The sequence below is a fragment of the Chelonoidis abingdonii genome, chromosome 15 (assembly GCF_003597395.2).
Source record: "Chelonoidis abingdonii isolate Lonesome George chromosome 15, CheloAbing_2.0, whole genome shotgun sequence".
Taxonomy (NCBI): domain Eukaryota; kingdom Metazoa; phylum Chordata; order Testudines; family Testudinidae; genus Chelonoidis; species Chelonoidis abingdonii.
The window spans coordinates 45,846,244-45,869,499 of NC_133783.1; the positions used below are offsets into that span (position 1 = coordinate 45,846,244).

General features: G+C 39.7%; 1 protein-coding gene across 2 annotated transcripts in view; it reads left to right on the plus strand.

The window, feature by feature from the left end:
• The window catches only part of CHST15 (carbohydrate sulfotransferase 15), an 83,236-nt gene extending 65,021 nt beyond the window's left edge, over positions 1-18,215 (plus strand). The window contains exons 6-8 of one of the 2 annotated variants that reach the window (XR_012657036.1): positions 8,916-9,072; positions 13,961-14,143; positions 15,130-15,212. Coding sequence is in view for 1 of the 2 variants with exons in the window: in XM_032796485.2 (XP_032652376.1) it covers positions 8,916-9,072; positions 15,130-15,277; positions 16,531-16,721 (496 nt within the window). In the remaining variant the exon portion in view is untranslated. Of the gene's footprint in view, positions 1-8,915; positions 9,073-13,960; positions 14,144-15,129; positions 15,278-16,530 lie in introns of those variants that run through there. The other variant, XM_032796485.2, reaches the window with a different exon arrangement.
• Positions 18,216-23,256: the final 5,041 nt, after the last annotated feature.

Genomic DNA, 23,256 nt, shown 5'->3' on the forward strand with positions numbered 1-23,256 from the left:
CTTTATTGATTTATAATTAACTTTAGATTTTGTAAATATTTATGGCTTCGTTCCAAGTGTTTTGGAATTTTCAATTTTAATAACATTTGAAAAAAAAACAACTGGCACGGTGTAGTGCTTCAATTCAAATTAGGAACAATGGGGTAGTAGGGTTTACATCTCCAAAGGGAGAGAATATTTAAAAGGAAGATTGGGAATGGCCCTCAACTAAGCAAATTATACAAGTTTCTTTGTTTCTTTGTTTTTTTTAAATCTTGAAAAAACTTGGTTCAGTACTAAGCTAAAATGTCTGGGGCATATTTAACTTCCATAGCTAACACTTACTTAAGAGGTCATCCTTGGTCTTGCTGATTTTGGCAGTGGTATGGGGTTGAACTTTTATGAAGATAAACTGTTCTTGAACTATTTTTCCTGTGTATTAGATACAAACAGCCTTTTTTTCCATTTATGTTTTAGCTCTTCCCTGGGCAGCTGGTGTCCATAGAGGGGGATTTCTATGAATTGTGCTCCCATTTTCTGTGTGGTGCAGAGGTTAGCAAAAGCAAAGAACAGAGGCCCTGTGAATCAGAGTGAAGCTGTGTAGGATGTTCATCTTGCTAACAGTCCCTTCATGGCAACAGCACATTTTGTCAAATACACATTTTCAGGGCAGTTCAACCATCTGCAGGCTAGGGCTTCACCATCTTTCAAGGACAAGGTCTCAGATAAAAGGTCCCTAAGTTGCCCAGGAAAGTGGTGAGGGGACCTGAGAGGTTAATGAAAGTGTAGACAGTCTTCATTGGTGCTATAAGGACCACACAGTTGGGCCAGAGTTTCCAATGTATGCTGTAGCTTGTGGTTGTGGGCCATGACTCTCTGGGCAGCCTCTAATGCCACACACAAGTGGCAAGAATCTGCAGTGGTCTACTTTCTCCATTTTCTATAGTACTGGAGAACTTTTGATGTTAGTTCTCCTTTACTACTGATTTAGACATATCTGGCCAGATACGCAATGTCAAAGATAAAGGCAATATATTGAGGACCGCAAAAATAGGGGTTAGGGGAAGCACATATTTCTAAAGAAGCTATCCAAAACAGGGCTGCACCAAGTCATTCCAGCCCTAGACGCATGCTTCATGGGTTCCAGTGTGCCCTGTCACACTGCCATGGCTCACCCACATAAAAGGCATCTACTATGTTGGTGGGGTCCCACAAACATGTTTGTTTGGGCAGGCTATCACCCCAGAAAAAACATTATAGAGTGATGGCAGCAAGGGCTACCCATGCATACTGTCCCTCTGGGTGAGTGTTGGCAGAGCCCCCCAGAACAGCAGAATGCTGAATTAATAACCCATTAAAATACATGGGGCAGTTCTCCCATTTAAGATCAGAACTATAATTAAAGGCTGTCTACAGATTCAGGCACTGATATCACTTAGGTCACGTTTTCAGGATCATCAGCTGATGACATCACATAACTCTTGATCTGAGGCACTTGTGCCTCTGAGGTCTGATCCAACACCCATTGAACCAGTGGGAAGACTGCCATTAACTTGGCATTGGATTGGCCCCATAGGATATGTCTACACTGCAATTAAAAATCTCTGGCTGGCCTGTGCAAGCTGACAGGCTTGTGTGGCTTGGGCTAAGGAGCTGTTTAATTGGGAGCCTGAGCCTGAATGTCTACACCACAATTAAACACGAGCCTGAGTCAGGTGATATAAGCCAGCTGTGCCTGTTTAATTGCAGTGTAGACATAAGCACTATGGGTATGTCTTAATCAGTTCCTGTATCTACATGAACTAGCTAAATGTTATTAGGTGATTACGGGGTGGGTAATTACCCTTGCAGAGTTTTCTTCCGTTTTAACTAAGTCAGAGATAAACCTCAGCAGTGAAATTCCAGTTCATCAACAGAGGGAAGCGCAAACCTCCTCTTCTTTCCTGTCCTGTAAATTTTGATAATTATTTTATCAACATTGTGCTAGGAACCATGCTAGGAGGAAGGAGGTGATAGGTGAAGACTAGACCTTCAGGGCAGGAATTGTCTCTTGTATGTGTGTGTGGCACCCAGAACAGTGGGTCCCCATTGGGACATTTGAGTGCTACATAATACAATTCAATTAAAATTCAATTGGAAATTGACAACCTATGCTAAGGCCTAAACGTTTTATAATCTATTAAAGTCATTTAAATTAAATGTAAAAAATATTAAGCAATACACATGTGCTGCCAAATTTTAAAGGGCTAGTCTTCACCCATCACCTCCTTCCTCCACAACTAGTTTAGTGCATGGTTCCTAGCACAATGTTGATAAAGTAATTATCAAACTACTGAACTGGTGGAAGCCACTAGGTAAGCACCTGGAACCAAAGTTAAATGCAGAATTGGCTTTTCACAACAGTAGCCTCTTTTGCAGCTGCGGAGAGAATATTTTATTTATTTCAGTTTATTCAACAAGCTGAGTTCAATGACTAGTTCATTAAAAGTTAAGAAATCAATTGGGAGTTGAAAAAGCAGGAATGCTTGCTTCCCTCTCCCAGCATATGAATAAAAACTAGTTGTGAGAGGATGTGTTCTACTAGTTCTAACATCTTGAAGGACATATTAATCAGAACAATCTGTTCAATTCACTAACTACTGCTAATACTTCCTTTTGTGTAATAAATCAGTTAGTTTTAAATGCAAAACATGGTTTTGATAAGCTTCTAGTTAATTTTTTTCCTTATTTATCCAGCACTTTTACGGTACTTTTATTTAATAAAAAACCCTAAAATGCTGCTGTTGTGCATATTCAATTGAATTTCCATCTCAATATAACTTGACACAAATCTCAAGTAAAAATTAATTACCTTGCATCATTCACCATTTTATAACAAATTTAAAATATAAAATTTAGGAATTTGAATAAATAAGTGAGATAACTACTTAAATAATTGTGTGAGTGTATATGTCTGTGTGTGTATCCTCCTTGTTAGTGAAATGAAGCACCAAAATTAGTGTGAAGGCTATATTTGATTGCAAATCAGTATGGTTTATTGGTATCAACCTATAAGACTCAAATTCTCTTTAGAAAAATAACTGAAGTACAAATGCAAAGCATGGCTTAAATCAAGGTTTCCTGCTTGCTGATTTGAAATCATGATTAAAATCAGTTATTTAAATTGCTTTGATTTACATCAGTTGACATATAAATATTTAATAAGAGGTCATCTCAGGCAGAAATTCTGAACTTGTTTCATAATAAAGCAGGGCACATCCCTTCCACTTTCTCTGGTGGAGGAGAGTGGGAGTTGGCACTGAAATGTTTAACCCAGAAGCGCCACATGAGCTCCACCCCTGATGCTGACACATCCAGTCAAATTGCATGGTATTAGGTGGCAGGTCATCTGCTGTGGTTTCTCCTTGACTAGATTTCCTGACATCAGGGCTTCACAGAACAGGAACCGCCAGAGTGGCCAGAGTGGCCTCTCCCTGTTTGTCAGCAGTAAAGAGCCATACCAACTGTTAAATGTGCCTCCTGACCTTAAGGTTTAAGACATGGTAATTTTATGCAAGAGACCTGGTTGAAGTACCTCCCTCATGTAAATTATCCACAATTCTCTCATTATTTAACCACCTTCTGTAATAATGGGTGTTTCACTTTGCCAATTGTAATACGGGTGAGACAAAAAGTGAATTCCATTTCACTAACTCTGTATTTGCAGGGAACTAGATTCTGTATATTTAGGATTTCATTTGCCCTTTTTGCTTGTACCTCATCTGAAATCATAGGAGCACATTTAGCCCTATCATAAATGGCTGCAACTGTCATTGGTCCAGATTCTGCTATCAATTACATTAAGAGACTGCTGGTACAGAGGACATTCTGGAATGTGTTGGTGCAGTCAGGGTTATGGGAAGGGGTGTGGGCAGGCTTGTTTTAAGTTGCTGCAAGGCTTATATGGGCCTTGGACAGCCAGTACAGTTTAGGGCTGCTGTCAGTGCACGAGCCCCTTATTCTGTCCTTTGGCTAGCAACGAGGGGGATTTGGCTCAATACAGTCATTCTGCATTTAGGGCCTGAGTCTGCTGCCAATGAAGTCAATGGGAAAACTCCCAGTGACATCAGTTGTGTAGATTCCCAGTGTAATTGAGATCAGAAACTGTCCCACTAGCTTCAGTAGGAGTCGCACCTGCTTATATCAAGGCTGACTTTTTTCATACTCCTTTGTGGGTGACATAATGGTCATCGCCACATTATTTAATTGTGTTAGATTATGACTGAGGATAATGACTTCAAGTGAGCAGTAAGTACCAGGAGCAGCTGAAATCCTAATGAACAAAGGTTTTATTTTCATGCAGCTGTCCCTAGAATTGAAAAACAGATGGAAAAAAATACAGAAAATGTAGGCAGCTGAGTGGAGAGAGAGAGAGATGCTTTCCGTAAGGTGTCAGCAGGTCTTTAAAATAATGTTTTTTAAATTGGATGATTAGAACAAATTATCAGAAAAATTAAACATTTTAAACAAACTGCAGTTATGGCGTATCTTCAAAATGATTCTTGCTGGCTCAGTTCCTCCTGCAAGCGCCTGTTCTCCCATACCCTGAATGGCAAGAAGTATCAGCCTGATCCTATTCTCCTGGAGAGAAATACTTCCAGCCTGATCCTCATTTCGGGTTTTTGTTAATGTGCCATTAGCAAACAGCGGTCTTTACACGCACAGGTATTTCTGCAAGGAAAAGATGCTGCTGTGTGCGTAATGCCTACCACATTTAACTAAACTCTGCTGTTTCTGTCCCTCAGCTTCTCTCCCATCTTTTTCTCATATCCTCCATTCTGCAGCCAGATCTTCCATAGACACCAGAACAGACAGATGCCTAAGGCAGCAAAATATTAGGGGCAGCCAAATACTTAGTGGCTGTTTCTTGTCAGTGAATAGGGGCTTGAAGGTGCATACATTTCCCTGCCTGCTTTCATCAGCCGAACACTAAGAGCTGGTGCCTTGTACTCCAACAATTACCACACTTCTGATTTTTCTTAAAAAAAAAAGATTACACTAATCAGTTTATTTGGAGCAGGTTGTGGCCTGACCCTACAGGACTGCATGGAGACCTGTGAGAGAGTAAGATCCCCCACCCCCCTACTTATTCATGGCTTTCTTACAACCCATCTCTAACATTTGGCTGCTCAACTGCTATTTCCCTCTCACCTGTGCAGATGGATGGGAAATATGCAGAGGCTTGGTTCTCTACCTCAGGTGCTAGGAGGGGGAATTGAGCCATTTCAGGATGGATAGTAGGATTTTCCTGCCAGAAGCCTGTTCCCTTCACTTCTCATGATGGAATCTTGTCAACACATTCCTTAAAAGAGAACTGGTGTTTTCACGACTGGATTGGAGTAATGCTCTTGACAGTCATACAGTTACATCCGAAGAAGTGAGCTGTAGCTCACGAAAGCTCATGCTGAAATAAATTTGTTAGTCTCTAAGGTGCCACAAGGACTCCTGTTCTTTTTGCGGATACAGACTAACACGGCTGCTATTCTGAAAACAGTTACAATTATTGCTTACTTTTAACTCTTTGGCCTTCTCCTTAAAGAGAAGAATAATTCTGAAGTAGAGAGGCTGAGGAGCTTGATACTTTAAAAAGTGTCAGTATTTCCTATAATCAAAAGTAACAGGACAGGATTAAATCCATTGGTGGCCATGAGACATTTTATAAGCAGTACTTAAACAGAGCATTGAAATGTGTCTATGACTGTGCACAATCAGAAATGTAAGGCAAGAAGACACCTAATAAGGCCATCTAATCCGTCCCTCCGGGTCAAGGCAGAGTTAAATATACCTAGATCATTCCTGGCAGATGTGTATCTAACCTGTTCTTTAAAAGCTCCAAGAAGGATTCTAGATAAGCTGGTCCAGTGGTTAACTAGCCTTATGGTTTGAAAGTTTTTCCCAATATCTAACTTAAATCTCCCGTTCTGCAAACTAAACTAATTACTTCTCATCCTACCCCCTTTGAACATGAACAATGGTTAATCTGTCCTTTTTATAACAACCTTTTACCTATTTGAAGATACATTCATTCTCAGTCTTCTCTAGACTAAACAAGCCCAATTATTTCAAATTTTCTGTATAAGTCAAGTTTTCTTATCATTTTTATTGCTCTCCTTTGAACTGTCTCCAGTGTGTTCACATCTTTCTGAAAGTATAGTGCCCAAGTCTGGACGCTCCATCTGAGGCCTCACTAGTGCTGAGTAGACTATAACAGTTATGTCCCGTGTCTTACATATAGCACTCCTCTTAATACAACCCAGAGTGACATTTGCCTTTTTTACAGCAGCATCACACTTGACTCATTTGTAATCCACCAAAAGTCCCTTTTCTGCAGTACCGCTGCCTCTAACTAGTCATACTCCATGTTGTATTTGTGTATTTGATTTTTCCTTCCTAAGTGCAGAACTTTACACTTGTCATTATTGATCTTCATATTATTGTTTTCAGATTAATTCTCCAATTTATTAAGATCATTTTAAATTCTAACCCTCCCTCCTATTGTAGTAGAATATTATTAAACATGGTTAACTTCGACAACACACGAGAACCAATTTTGTTTCAGTACATAAACAGAAAGATGCAAGTAATGTAGACCCACTCCCAGACCCCTTCTGCAGATAAATCTAGAGGAACTGATGCCCACTTGAAATTCTGCCAAGGAGCAGAAATGTAATAGCAGAAAGCTCTGACTGCCTTCCAGTTAAATTTTCCAAACAAGATCTATATTTCTCTATGGAAATTCTCTGCAATCTGCTCACAGAATTGCTGGGCTGGGAAGTGGCCAAAATTTAGAAACCATACAGGACAGGGTTCTTAATTGGGTCTCTGGTGATAGACAACTACAGGTTATCTTTTGCTTGGCTATTATTTTGAAGTAAATACAAATCATGTCCTTTCTCCTGACATTGCTAGGTAAGGATCTGATTGTGCAAGCCTTATTCATGTTGGTGACCTCTTATTTAGGCGAGCACTGGGTATGTATGTCTACAGTGCAGCTAGCTCTGCTCCAGCTAGCATACTAAAAGTAGCAATGTGGACATTGTGGGATTAGCAGTGGCTTGGGCTAGCCACCGGAGCTCAGACCCAAGGTGTCGGGTGGACTTGGACTCGGGTAGCTAGCCTGAGCCGCTGCCCATGCAATGTCCACACTTCTATTTTTAGCACTCTAGCACAGGCAGAATGAGTGCAAGTCTGTCTGATTGGGCTGGGAGGCACGCTTCCAGCTGCAGTGTTGACATACTCTTTGAAGTCAAGAGGACTACTTGCATGAGTCCATATTCACTCATTTGAGTAAAGGTTGCCCAGAGCTCTTAGTGTCTCCTCATCAGTTTCTCAACAGTTTTCAGTAATATTTTCTGAATATGTAAAAATGAAATTAAAAACAAACATAAAAGTTCATTAATTAAAGTTCTGTCTATATGACACACTATTGTGAAGCAGAGCTTAACCTCTCTAAATAAGAAGTAGTATTTTAAAGCTTCTGTGGAGATCTATGGCCAACTTGATATTTTTGGTTTAATAAAAATGAGAAGGGCATTGACGATCGAAGTGGATTCAGTGTTCCTCCGGCATTATAGCTATGAAATAAAGTCCAATTTTATATTTAGATTATGATTTACATAAACATATGCTGTTACGGAGAATGAAGTGTATTCAGGGTCTCTAGAATTGTGTGTCCAAGAATGGATTCTTTGGGCTCATAATACTTCTGCACTCTCACCTTGCTGCAGAAATTGGCTCTGAAGTGCTGCAGAATTTTCAGGAGTCTGGATATCTCTCATGAGCCCCAAACAAGTGAAAATTACTTACGTATCTCATTCAAGGGATGACACACTATCTTCTGTTTGTGTCACATCCTGGCATTTCCCTTATGTTCTGTTTAAAATGATGTCGACATCCAGAGATTCTCATCAAAGTCCCAGGGATTAAAAATGAATAAAATAAATATTCATTTTACATTTTTATTTCCATCCAAATGAACCAGAATTCAAGTCATCTTTGTCTTGTAATATTTAAGCAACAATAAATGTTTGAAATGATTTGAACAAATATTTCATATTTGAAATGAGAGTGCGCCCTGCCATTTGCACTGTAATTCAGTTTTGTGTGGCTGAGAAGACTAGTAAATAGCTACCGAGCAAGATAGGGCAGCGTGGTTGCTTATAATATTGGTATTGCATATATATGTGGACCATAGGTCCTATAGTTCTAACTCAGGCAAAACTCCTGTTGAACTAAATGGGAACTTTGCCTGAGAGACAGCAGGCGTGAGACCACAGATTGTGCCATGATACAGCTTCTCACCACACTGCATACCAAGCATACAGACAGACAGTGTGGACTAGGACTCAGGAAACCTGGTTTCTATTTCCAGCTCGCCTATGGGCTGTCTTGGAAAAGTCACTCCATTTTTCTGTGCCTCAGTTTCTTCTCCCACTCTTTGTCCATCTTGTCTGTTTAGACAGGAAGTTGTTTAAGGGACGATCTGTCTCTTATTATGGTACATTCAGGGCCTAGCACAATGGGACTCTTTTTGGTTGGGGCTTCTAGGCATTACTGTAATACAGAATAATAATAATTAATACAGAATAAACAAAAAGGTATATTTCAAGAATTTCTCTTCAGAAAAGGATTGGCTTCTAACTACTTAGGGCCTAATCCTTTTAGATGCTGACGTTAATAAGAGTGGAGGATGCTTAGCAACTCACAGGATTGGACCCCTAAAGCCTGAGTCAAAACCTGCTGAAATCAGCTTCAGCAGGTATTGGACCAGCTGCTAATGAATAAATGTTATAGTCACACCCTATTTTCTCAAGTAATGTTGCAGTCTTATTTTCATTATCATTTAAATTGATTTTCTTTAATTTTATTCATCATTTACACGTGTATTTCATTCACAGATTGTATTCGGATTATCTGTACTTTGCAAGTGCAAATAAATCCGCAGAAGACTTTCATGAAAAAGTGGCAGATTCACTGCAGCTGTTTGAAAATTGCATGCTGGATTACTCACTGAGAGCCTGTGTCTACAACAACACCCTTAACAATGCCATGCCTGTATGTATTTCCAATAACATTTGATTCTTTGCTTTAAAAAACAGAATATTTTGTCTGGATTATTAAAATACCAGGAGCCTTAGCAAACTGTTAATAATGATAATTATAATCAAGACGTGGTTTAGTTTGTGACTACCAATAAGCTTTCTTCCTTTTTTTTTTTTAAGTTGGTGACATAAAAATATATTCATGCATGTAAAAACTGATGTGCTGGCTCAGCTGTCCCTTCAGTCTGTTCCCTGATGAATGCCAACAGTAATAATATATTCTTTCTCGTGTGCAGGAGCATGAAGAGCACATTTAGCAAAGATTACAGTTTAATCTTTACTTGCAAACCTATCCAAAAAGTAGCTCTGGCAAAGATAAGGCAATTTCCGAACTGCACATAAGAATACATCACTTATGCTGGATTTTTTTCCCCAAGAAAAGGCTATTGATAGCTAGATTAAATGCTCTCTCTCGCTTTTTTTAAGCCGTACACAGCAGAAAAGGGAGAAATCTATTACGTAAGATATTGGCAAAGACCACAGAGCTAAATCTCAGTGTGATTGTTCCAAAATTCACATTTGTAGTGTTGATTTGTTTTTATATTCTGTTTGAGGGTGAAAAAAGAGTTTTTGCAAATATTATATATATATTCAGGAGATACGTAGCAGTATCTCATGTTTACTGTGGGATGCACGTGTAAAGTGCCAGGTCTCTGTGATCTAGCCCTTTACCTCCCATTTTCTTGATTTGGGTGGAAGGACACTTTCCTCCTCTCTGTCTAGATTGCAGTAAATTTCATGTCATCATTTCCTCTAGTTACTAAAGTAACCTCAGAGGAAATCATGGATCATAGGCACAAGTCAAAGCCATTTGAAGTCAGTGGGAGTCTTTCCCGTACTGGGAATGGGAATCAAGCCCGATGTTCCTGAGCATTGCTATACTGATCATTCAGAAATGGAAGTTGAAAGAGAGACAGTGTAGTCTTTTATTTTATTTGAAGTGAATTTTGTAATGTGGTGTTGTGGAAAATTGACCACATGGTTGATTTAAGATCAGACAGCCTGAGGCTCCTTTATTTCATACAAGCATATATGCAGGGAGAGACAGCATGACACCACGCAAGAGGCAGGTTGCTCTGCTTTCTACAAACCTTACCAAGCTTATAAAGATTAAAACCGCAAAATGTAGCACGCTGGTTACGCACATTAATTGCCTTATTGGAATATAATATCAAAAACAAGCAGGCTGGCCATTTAATTTTCCCATTTATGGTTTTTCCTGTTATTGTCAAGTCTGCGGTTTGACTGTTCTAACACTTTTCGTTGTGGTCTGGTTATACGAAGACAGCCGTCAGAACTTGGCATGCCTTGGCACCCTCTGTCTTATCACCTAGTTCCCTTCTCCAGCTTCAGTTCCCCTTATTTTGGCCCCTGACCACATTTTCCTGCCCCCGCATGCCTTTTGTACAGATAAACAAGCTTAGTTGCTGCTCCATAGCTTTGCTTATTAGGCCTCAGGCCTAAGGGGGGTGGTGGTGGTTTCCCTGACAGTGGTATTACGCCACCAGGGGTTCAGCTCTAGTGGCGACAGTTTCAAGCTCAACAGAGTGAAAGTCACCTCTACTACTTGTTTCAGATTTAGAGTCTCTAAGAACACATAACGACCAAGAATCTGGACCACTCCCACATTTACAAGTACAAGGCCTAGTCTGTTTTACAAGTTAAGTTACAGTTACTCATTGTAACAGGGTTCACAACCCACCCCTCTTCCTGGGGCCCACTTGCTGCCCCAATAAGGCTAAGAGAGGCTTCAGGGTTGTGCAACACCCGTGTCTTTATTCACCTACAGTTATCCCACCACCAGTGTCTGTCTATTTAGAAGCTTTACAGGATTCTTCAACCACTTTTACAGGCAGAGTCAGCCTTCAGCTAGCAGGCCTCCAGTTCCTTCCCTGACTGACTTCTCTCTGGCTGCCCCCCACCTTCTGGCTCCCTCTCAGCCTTTATAGCCCTTGGCTTGTCAGGCCAGCAGGTGTTGCCATTCCTCAGGCTGGCACCAGGCCTTTTTCATCAGCCCCAATCTGCTTCCCTTGACTGGAGCTGACTGGGCAGGGGCTAATTAGATACTTTTGCACCAGCACCCTGCTACACCCATGCATATATAAATTCTATGAAGATGTCTGCATAAGTTACAAATATAGTTATAGTCACATCCTTAATGATATTCTTAAGGTCTGATGGCTGCCTTCCCAGTTGATCATTAGTATAGGGATGGTTCCTACTGGAGTTTTCCCATAGGGAGCTCCGTTTTCCTAATCTGGACACCCTCTTTGTATAATATGATTCTAACTAAACCTCATTAGCATTTATGCACATAGTGTACCCTGCAGCTAAGGCATTTATTAGAAAAATGTGACTATTGGGTATCTTGTAAGCAAAAAATTACTTTTGCTGTTAATTTTTCACAGTATCTTTGGTCACTTATTTATGTCAAGCATTTCTTAAGCCTATGGCCTAGTATGGATAAGATGACATCGTACAGGTCTCAGCCTGTAGGCCTTGTGTTTCAGCCCTACTTACTTAGATACCTAATACATAATTTTCACTTCTAACTACTGATCCATCTTATACTTCTATAATCCTACAACTTAACTCTGTTTATTATTCAATGAATATATATGACCTAACTTATTGGTTAATCATAACATCACACAATAAATGAACAAAAAACTAAAATAATTGGCTACAACAGTCTTCTCCCTCTTCAGAGACCGACTATCATGCTCTGAGTATCTCCAGTCAAGCCCACTCTGGGAATTGCACCACTGTAATGCAGTGCTTGCCAACTGTCTCCCTTGCACAAACGCAGTTGAATTGTGACATGAATACACTTGCTCAGACCCCTTGTATTCCCCCAGGTGCCTAGGCCGGCATTTGTCCCACAGTTTATCCCTCTTCTTAGACAGCACCTTGAAGAAGGTACTTCTGAAAATTATCTCATTGTTCTTTCTTTTGAGATCATTTATATTTCCAGAAAGCTACCAGTGGGTATCCTTAATAAAGCATGGAACTCTGGCCAGGCTCCTGAATGGACTTTTCAGCTTCCTCTCAAGCATAGCTGACAAAGTCTATATATGTGTAATTTGTTATATATTGAAAGAGATTTTTTCTATGACCTTGGATGTTAGATCAGTAGCTGTGTGACTACAGCAGAAAAAAGTACTCCTAAGAGACGAGAAAAACAAGTAGCATAGAGATTGCCACAGCTGATAGGTAACTCTCTGTACAGAGAAGGGGCATTCATCCATTTATCTTCACTTACCATCAATAGAAAGTGTATTAACAAAAGAAAGGGAAGGGGAGCCAGGGTTGTCAAACTAAAATTGGAGAGACTGCAGTCAAGGAGGATTCTTTGGGAAATGCTCACTTGCATTGCATAATTTATAGGGGGGAAGCAAATAACTTTCCTGAAAAGACGATTTTGTTTTGGAACAACAGTGGAAAAACACAGGCCTGTATATCGTGCCGTTTTTCAGACGTCCCAAGAAAAGTGAAGGTGACTATCCTGGGCAACAAAGGCACTTTACATTTGAAGTTCTTGCTGGATGAAGTGAGTGTTAATTCTGTCCCAGAATTCACTGGTTGGATAGAAGCTCAGTAATGCTATAAAATACTGTATCCCAACCTACATTATACAGCTGAGACTGGTTTCTTACTTGCCCCAGTACCGTCCTGGTGGGAGAAAGAGGAATAAAGATGAGGAATACACATAAATGATTTGCTGTATGATTGTACAGTGCATGGCATAATGTGGTTCTGATCCTGTAGTACTACCATATGTGAGGCTAATAATTAAAAGAAAGTATTTAGAGCTTATAGCTTTGGCATGTAATGCGGGGGAGATACTTGCCCTAAGTTTTTGTGTTATATTCAATATGTACATGAGGAATTTTACTACAGGTTACCCTGTAACTGACAAGCAGCCTAAGACCAGTGTCAGGTCACAATAATTATTAGACTGTACGATTTTAAGGAAAGGAACTGTCTTTTATTTTCTGTTTGTTCAGTACCTGTCATAATGGGTCATAATGATCATGATTGTGTCTCTAGACACTACTGTGGTACAAATAAATAATAATAATCATAATACAAGGAGTTAATGAACTGTGGGAACTGTTTTCTCAGAAAGGAAATATTCCACATAACATCTGAGCCAAGAGTAAGGACTGAATTTGTTGAGAAAACTTTTGAATCACAGTTTTTAAATCTGTGCGCCCAAAGACTGTTTTGCACATGCAAACAGCTACCCTAGTGCAAACCAAAAGTTGTTTTGGCTTGCAAAAACTCAGGCATTAAAACTTAAGTGCCCAAAAATTTAGATGTGCAGTTTTGAAAGTGCATATGCAGAGGTTGCTTTGGAAAATTGGCTCTTTACGTTTGAATAGATTGAGTCAGATTGCATAGATTAGTTTCTCTACTTGTCATCATCTCATAAAAGTAGAAACCAAAATATTCCATTTGTGTTCTTGATTTGGAATTTTAATTTAATAACAATGATCTGACAATAGTTGGAGGATAGGATTAATGTTCCTTCTGTGCTTTACTGTCAATTCAGAAAGCAGAGTGTTTCTTTTCAAATGACTTCATGTTGTTTATTGATGTGAAGATTGTTTTATAGATTATTAAAATTAATCTGTCCATTATGATTCAAAATATGATTTCTTTCGGAAGTATTTAGGCCATAACTGTAATTACTCAAGTCAGCTAAAGAGCACAAGACATTGTCATTTGCTTTTATCAATTCTGTACTGAATGTAACTCCAAGATGTACCAAGCTTCTTTTATCAAAGGCAGGTTTTCACGTCTTCCTTTCTGTTTCTATGTCTGAACGAGTAAAAAAGAAAGAAACACAGGCACAAACAGGAACTTGGAGTTTTAAGAAGCCTAAACTGCACCCTTAAATGTTTGTCGCCTGTTGTTGTGCAAAATTGAACAAAAGTGGAGATCAGGTTAACGCCAGACTGAAAATTTGTCCCTTCACATAAAAGAGAACGATCATATTTTCCTCTACAGTATACTACAGTGTAAGTCTTCTGTTGAACAGTTAGATGGTGTACTGTCTAAATCCATCTAGGTATTTGTGCCATGCTCCTAACTTTAGCATCTGAGCATCTGTTTGGTTTTCTAGGAATTACTAATGTTTACTAATAGGAGTATAGTTTAATAGTACACAAGTCCTCCGCCATCTTCATTTTAAGATAACGTTGGTGTCCTTTTCCTTCTGGACGTTTGTGAGGTTGAATCTGCCAGGCCGAACGATCCGATGATCATTCTTCATAAAACAAAAGCTAACAGATTATCTCCTCACATTCTAACTGGCTTGGAAAAGTGAGGTGTGTGCCATAGCAATTAATCCCACTCTACGCAATAGTCCAACTGCTGAAGGGTGGTGCAGATGTTTTGATCATAAGAGCTTTTATTGAAGTATTTTCTCTTTGGAAATGCTTTGAGTATGAAGTGTCCTTACAGAATGCATGTTTGATAAGATAGAGGAATAAATTGCAACCCCAATACATCGTAAGGTGTGTAAGAAATTTATGAAAGGTGCTGAGTGCCTTCAGCTACCATTATGCTCAGCCTTGCGCCTTTTGGCCCTGCTTAAGGTGAATGTACTTACACATATGTTTAGCTTTAAATATCTCCATTAATACCTATTCAGTTCAATGGTTGTGGGTCAGAGTGCTCAGCACTTATCTGGATAGGGCCCTAAGCACGTGGTCTCAGGCCTTTACTAAATTGAGATATAATTTACAAATATAGGGGTCCAACGCTGAAGGCTTTAGCTATGTAAGTAGCCCCACTGACGTCAATAGTGCTACTCTAGCATAAGAGCTACATGATCAAGGTTTAAACTTTTTCTAGGCATCATATTTTAAAAATCTTCTTCTAGATCAAATCCAAAATAGATTTTTCCTTCTCATGGAGAACAGTGGAATGAATATTCATTAAGTTTGATACAAGGTAGAATAAATGAATTAACTCCACTTTTTTGTTGGTTTGTTTTTTGTAGGTGAGGCTACAGGTTGGCCTATATGTTGTGTATCTCTTGGACTGGCTGACTGTTTTCGACAAGGGTCAGATACTAGTTCTGCGCTTAGAGGATCATGCATCCAATGTTAAATACACCATGCATATGGTGTTCCAGTTTCTGGATTTAGGTAGGCATCATCTAGCTGGTTTGAGTGAAGTGCAAAAGTCATGCTTACATTCTAGATTATTAATACTTATGGAGAGACAACATCCAAGATGTGAATCAGTGTTGACAGAGGGGCAAATTGTGCTGGCCTAACTCAAACAAAATTACCATTGGCTGCAAAGCACGCATTGTTTTCAATGGGAGTTTTGTCTGAGTAAGGACAGTGCAAGAGAGTGTACAGAGAATTAATAACTATGTTATAAAATCAGAAACATGGTACTTCATGCATGTGTTTGAGCATGTAGGGCCTGATCCTACTTCTGTTGATGTGAGTGGGAGTTTTTGTGATGGACTGCAGCAGGAGCAAGAGCTGGCCCAAGTGATCTAAACAGCCAGGTTAAATACTTCAATGGTATGATGTGTTTTGTTGCCAAATCAGCAAATCCAGAATCAGAGTATTATAAAAGGCAGCATTTCTAGTGTCTTGGGGAATATGTTTTGACTGTCATTGACTGAGACATCTCTTGCTAATCATCAGAACAACATTGGCAGACAGAACAATGCCTGATACTAGTTAGACAGTAGGAGGAGGAGGAGGAGGATGGAGATGTGGCTGCACATTAACCTGGTTGAATCCAAACATTAGCCTTGGTAATTAGATTTAGCAGATTGAACAGATAAGGAGCCTGGTCCCTGCTCCTCCCATCTAAGTTGCATTGAAAGAGGTCAGTGCTAGCACAATCAGGCCTGCAGTGCACAAGTACAATTCAGGAGGGGTAAAGTTTGCTCCTATACTGATAGTCATCATAACACCACTTATATCCCACTGAAGTTCTTAAAGAGGACTGAAGTCAGATATAAGTGCTGCACTGTTTGACTGGGTGAACTTCACCCTAAAAGGTATCAGGTGGCTCCTTCATAACATAACAAAAATTAGGAAATAAAATGAAATAATTGTTACCAAAGAATGCACATTAATGGTTATTTTTACTGTCATATTTGTTTTCTGAAAACATGTCTCTACATCTGGAAATGATTTGTGTTGCTTATTGGACAGATGATTAATTGATATGAAAGGAAAACTAAGTATTTCCATGTAATCTAACTGAAATTTATTTTATTAAACTAAACCCATAACCAATATTCTGGAACATAACCACTGCTAGCAAAATTGCATTAATTTTTTCTTGAAAAACCTATTTACTTGGCCATTTACATTCTTTAACATTAACATTTTGGGAAGAAATACATTAAAACAATTTTCTTTGACTGCAGGGCCTATAAGTGAGAAACAAGAAGCTCTAATTACAAAGAGTCCTGCATCAAACACTAGACGTCCTGAAGACCGAAATCTGGGACCCATGTTACCAACGACAAAGGCAATTCTAAGAGACTTCTATAGGCCTTTTAATACAAAACTGGCGCAAGTTCTTTTTGATGATGCTTTTTTATGGAAAAAGACATAATATGTAAATTCACTTCCACAAATACACTGCTTTAAGGAGTTTTTATTTTTTAAAGTCTATTTTTGCGTGCACATATTTACCTTTCATCCATTCCAAGGAGAAGCAAATCTAATGAGATGAGAGTTCTCTTCCCCTTAGCATATATTTCACTGAAGCTAGATCACATTTTCCTTGTTAAAATGTAAAACATCCTGCTTATCAATCTCTTGCCATTTCTTTCCCCCCAGCAACAGAGCAGTATGGAAATAGCACTGGAATTAAGAAGTTCTTTTACACTGTCTGGCTGTGGTTTTGAAGTTTAATCTTCTCTAAAACAGTACAATACATAATTAGCATTGGTCTCTTCATGTCATCACTTTCAAGGTATGTTCTCCCCTCATCCATTCCAAGTAATAAAAAATATCCATTAGCCATTAAAATCTCTATTTGAATTTAATCCAAAATTCTTTTTTTATTACTACAGCGCATCAACACATAGTGCAGAATCTGTTCACCCAGATTAATGCTATTACTTTAGTTAATTAACTAATCTGATATATAAAAACATAACCAAGTGACTTTTCAATGTATTACTGCATTTAAGTAATTCCCAAACCTAATTAACCCCTCCGGTATGCTACAGTTTGTAGTAAGAGAAGAACTGCATATTCCATGCAAGAATGAGTAATCTGAAAGTATTAAGTTAAAGAAAAAACTATACATTTTTGGGCATAATATAGAATAACAGAAATGCACAAGTTTCTATTTGATTTTTTTTTAATTTTACTTATTTAAATGTACATATATAGAGTCCACTCATCTACATATTTTCCCAAGAAACCCATAATGCATCTGATGTTCAGTCCAGTGATATCAGTGAAAGTCTTTTATTTCAGTGGGATTTGGATCAGGCCCTACATGAATTATTGTGTAATTTTCCATTATAAAGAAACATGTTGAATTTCTGAAACCATTTAAAACCTAATGACTAAATTCATATATTGGTACCATACAGTATCATGCATGACAGTATATTGCCTTACATTCTAGTAGGAGAGCTACAGATAAACTGATGAAGTTGCACACATTCTTTGTTTCCCTGGTTGGACAATTTGTATGCCTCTAGTCCAAAGTAAGTTCAGCTGTGCAATGTTTCATGCTTTTCATTTACAATGGAGCAAGCTACATTCACCTTTCAGTTACACCCACACAACCTCATTGAAGGCAGAATTTGGCTGAGCATATTCTAACTGTAAAGTTGACTTATTTTTTAAATTAGAGTGGATTATAGCCAAATAAAGACACTTATTTCAGTATAGTTTCTTCTCAAGGGCTAGGTGATACCGTCACTGAAATGAATCCAGACTGGATCAACTAAAGCTGATGCACCAAAGTCCAAAGAACCAGTTCTAACTAGTATATCGTGCTCTTACTTTTGGATACTGTCATTTTGTTCTTGTGCCTGTGTCCATAGTAGAGCTGGCTGAATAATAATAAAAAACAGATGCGGAAACATTTGCAAATAATTGTATTGACTTCACTGCATTGCTGTCTGTGGGGTCATATTATTTATTATTTACCAGTATTCCCTTGACTGACATATAGAGTGGAGATTTGTTCACAAGTTCTGAACATTTCACAAATGATTATTCATGTGAAAATTCATGTCAGAAGTTCGTCTCTCGGTATTCACTATTTGCAAATCTCCTGTTTAAAAAGATTCAGTCATCCAGTCTGGGAGCGGAAACAATACCACGGGATTCAGGTGACCCATTCTCACACGCAAATGTCAATAGTTTGCAGAGACAAGTTGGGAGAGGTAATATCTTCTATTGGATCAACTTCTATTGGTGAAAGAGACAAGCTTACACAGAGCTTGTCTGTAGGTCAGGGAAAAACAGTTTACAAACATATGTTCGTAATTGTTCATGAGAACTAGTCAGTGAATACTTATGAATATTTGACATTTGCTGAAATCAGAATTGATTCGATCACTCTGTGAACAGAAGTAAGGTCTAGATTTTCAACAAATATTATTTACACGGTGGTCAGCCCTATTGTATACCAGAATTAGTAGTCAGGAAAGGTGGATGAAAACTACCAAAAGCATTTTTCTGTGGGAGTTCATTGTACTGGTTCATTTTCACTGGTTTCCATTCAGTTGTCAATAGCACAGATCCTGAACTGGTGGTACAGATTTACCAATGGTAAATGCTAAAGATCTTTTTGTTAGCACTTTGTATCAGGAATGACGATGTGACCAAATTGCATTGAGCTAGATTGTACAGCATTCATCCATGTTGAGCAGCGCTAGCTCACGTGACTAGTCCCATTAAATTCAGTGGTTGCAAAGGGAATTGTGAGTGGGAGGCAATTAGGGCCCCAGGTGGCTGTTACACCCCATGTTTCATCTCTGGTGACAATCTCACCTAGTGGTGCAGTCCACAAACAGCAGCTTTGCCTAATGGATACAGTTGTTGGCGGCAACTCTACCTAGTGGGTTCAGTTTCCCGGCAGCAGCTCCACCGAATGGGCACAGTTCTTGGCAAGGGAAGAGGAACCTGTGCCCTCCCGCTCCACCAGCTTCCCTGGGTCACTTCCTGCCTCCTTCTGCATTCCAGCTGGCCATCGTCCGTCCTTAGGGAACGCCGCGTTCCAGGCTTCCTGCCCCAGCCCCAGTCTGTGGGGCATAGCCCAAATCACAGACTAACTTTTAATGATCAAAACCTTTGTATTAAGTCTTCTTTGCCCCCAGCACCATGCTGGGGCATTACTCAGTTCTAACTCATAGTACAGAAGAACACATCCTACCTGTTCACCAGCATTATTTCCCACTGCACCCTGACTTTGTGTTGGAGGATTCCTACTCAAGGTTGGACAATAATGGGACCACAGCCAGAGAGACCTATTGGGTCGCAACCAGATCATGTACAGCAACGTATCGGAAGGATGCCAGCTGATAATTGGTACAAAGGTTATTGATTCAAAAATGGAAAAGGAAGAAAAAACTAGTATATTCCGAAAAATGATTGATGAAGATTTGGAAAGATCAGATTTCCCTTGTGCTCAAAAGAAGTGCTGCTAAATATATACGGGCTAGATCTCTGCTTTTTTGAATGTAAAAAGAAAGAAAAATATCTGAGAAGAGCTAGGATGTTTTAAAGTTATCATCATGCACTTGTTCATGATTTTGTGTCCTAAGACTGCATTTAAGATGTATTGCTGCACTCCAGCAAACTGTGTACTTTATCAAATGCCAATTATTATTACTGATTTCTCAGATTACTGTAGTCATTAGGAAAATGGAAGTGACCTTCTTTCTAACTAGGCTGATTTTATTGCCCCATCTCTTCAGGTGCCACCTAAAAGTGACATCACAGTTTGATAAATTGTGGCATCATAATACAGGATTATGACATCACTTGGTAAAACAGCCAGAGCACGTTGGTAAAGTGGGACTTTTCCATTTATAAAAAGCAACAAAGAATCCTGTGGCACCTTATAGACTAACAGATGTATTGGAGCATAAGCTTTCATGGGTGAATACCCACCTGTTAGTCTATAAGGTGCCACAAGACTCTTTGTTGCTTTTTACAGATCCAGACTAACTTCGCTACCCCTCTGATACTTTTCCATTTATGTGCAGATACCACTGTTTATTCCCAGGATTGGAAAGAAAATATCAAACTAGTGTCTCTCACAGTAGACTGGCATTTGGTAAATTAGTGCTCTTCGAAGATACTGACAGTTCTCGAGATCCAAACCCTTTCTTTTTAGCCAGAGAACAGGTACAGTATGGGCGGCATCATGCAAGCTTCCCAGTGCTGCCTATCCAGGGACTTGAAGCCTGACTTTGCAAGAAGCCCTCTATGGGTCAGAAGATGGATAGTTCAGTTCCCAAGACCCTTTGTTCCTCTGCTGGACAATAATTCAATGATGGCAACTGTTGGACACTGGACGTGGGTTGGATTCTAAGAGGTAAACTAGATGGTGAAGGCATAAGTAGCAATGCTATTTGGTCTAGTACAGAGCCATCCAGCAACCTCATAATGATACTTTTGTTTAAAATGTGTATATATTTTAAGTATAGTGTGTTTTAAGGCTCGCCAAAGTGTGCCAGTGGCTCTTTACCACCTGAAGAACGTGGAATGCATGTGTCTCACCCACTGTTTTCACTTATTCCTTTTGAATAATAGTAGTCAGGAAAGCTGTAGATATTCTGGTCCCAGAGTCACTAAGGGAAGGGCCATTTCCAAATGTTGTCTCCACTGTAGTTCAGCAACATGGCAGAAGAATGCAAAATGTGTTTTCTGTAAGATCCTTGGCATTAAATCCAAGAATTTTTGATGGGTGGAAAAAATGAAGTAAAAACACAACAATAACAAAAGCCTCATACTAAGATAAACAGACTTTCTTATTTACATCGAAGATGATACATTGTTGTCTATTGATTCCAGTATATAGGCTTGTATGCTTCAGCTTAATAAACAACATAAACAATGAAGTTGTTACAGCTTTGAAAATATCTTCCTGCCAAGAATTAATATAGTTTCCAACTAAGCCAAGAGTCTTCTATAACAGGCAAGACAAAAACTATGTGGCAGAAAGTGATTTATGTAGATACAACATGTAAATCTAATACAGGCATGTTTAATATTAACATGCTGTACTATGTGAGTGATTGTGTTTTGTCATGTTTTTGAAATATGGTTCCTAGTTTAGAAAAAAATGCTTATGTTGCAGTGCCACCTTATGGTCAATGTGGGGAAATAATATTTTGTCCAATGAACCAACTTATATTTTCTCTAAGGAGTAAAATAAGAATATTTCAGTTACACAAGTATTTGTCCTACTGTATAAAACAGGAATTTATTTCTGAACCATGTGTCTGCAGGGGATGGAAAAGGAAGTGCTAAACCTTTTTTAATTACTGTCATGAGGTCTTATGCAAATTTGCTAACATCCACTCCAAATGGATACAGTTTCAGTCTTTGATACAATAATGATGCTTAACATTTCAGGGATTTAATTCAGCCCTGCTGCTGCAGAAAGGTTCAAATTTCACATCCTTCCAATAATGGAGACCCATGCACTGGTGAATGACATGCAGCATTTGCACAGCTGCTCTTCCCCAGGCGCTCCACCACAGGGAGGATAGCTTTACATTTTAGTTCAAGCTTCTTCTTAGCCCTGCCAGGAGATACTATCTGGGAGATGAGCTGAGTCTGTTTTTGTCCATAGGTGGTTCCCTTCAGAGAAGTCACTGCAGGCACATCACGCTGCAACAAATGCCTTCCAAGTGGGCTTTCCTCCACCAGAGGCCCTTGTCCTCCAGATTCCACTAGTACAATCCACTGTGAGCCCAAGCCGAACCATCTGTGGAGCACTGCTCACAAATAGGGCCTGATCCCATAAGAATACCATGACTTTGTTCCAGTGCCAGTTAAGTCAGTGGGAGCTTTGACATTGACAGCAACCGGCACTCACCGAGCTCCCCTGTCCACTCAGTGGGAGTTCCGTGTGGGTGTGGCTTTCAGGGTTACATCCACTGACGAATTATTCTCCACAGTGCTTCTCAGAGGAAAAGTATTGCTATCCCCATTTTAGAAGTGGGGAAACTGAGTCTCTAGACCATGTTGCCTCATTCTAAAAGATCCTTTTTTTACTGTAGCTCAAATAATATACTGTGATAAAATGTCGACTTCTGTACAGGAGGGTTCATTAGCGCAGATCTCATTAAAGGTAGAGCCAACTTCTGGCAGTTGCCAAACCTGTGCCAGGGACCCAAAAGTCTTAATTCAGCACAGGACTGTGAAGGCTGCTGCTTAGTAATAGTAATCGATACTTGGAGATGCACTTACTCGCAGGCAGAGGAGAATGAATGGGGCAGAGCAGTCGCCAAAAATATTCTTGTGGCTCTGGGAGTGGTGGGTGCAAAATCCTAAAGCCAGCTCTGGTACGAAGCCTGTCACACTTCCACTGGCAATCTATGTTTAAAGATTGAGCTAGATAAGTTTAGGAAGGGTATGGTGTGATGACATTGCATGCAATATCATATGGCCTATCTGCAACGGCTATTAGCGAATATCTCCAACAGCCGGAGATGTGACACTAGATGGAGTGGGCTCTGAGATACTATAGAGAATTTCTTCCAGGTGTCTGGCTGGTGAGTCTTGCCCATATGCTCAGGGGCTAACAATGCCATATTGTGGGGTCAGAAGGAATTTTCCCCAGTCAGTGACTCGGGCGGGGGGCGGGGGTGTTCACTTTTCTCTGCAGAGTGCGGCACAGGTCACTTGCTGGTTTGAACTTGAGTAAATGATGGATTCTCTGTAACTTGAAGTCTTTAAATCAAGATTTGAGGACTTGATTATGAGCCTATTGCAGGAGTGGGTGGTGAGGTTCTCTGGCATGCAATGGGCAGGAGGTCAGCCTAGATCAGAGGTGGGCAAACTACGGCCCGCGGAGCCGTCCTACTCAGCCCCTGAGCTCCTGACTGGCCCCGACCGCTCCCTTGCTGTTCCCCCTCTCCCGCAGCCTGAGGTTGGGGCGGGGA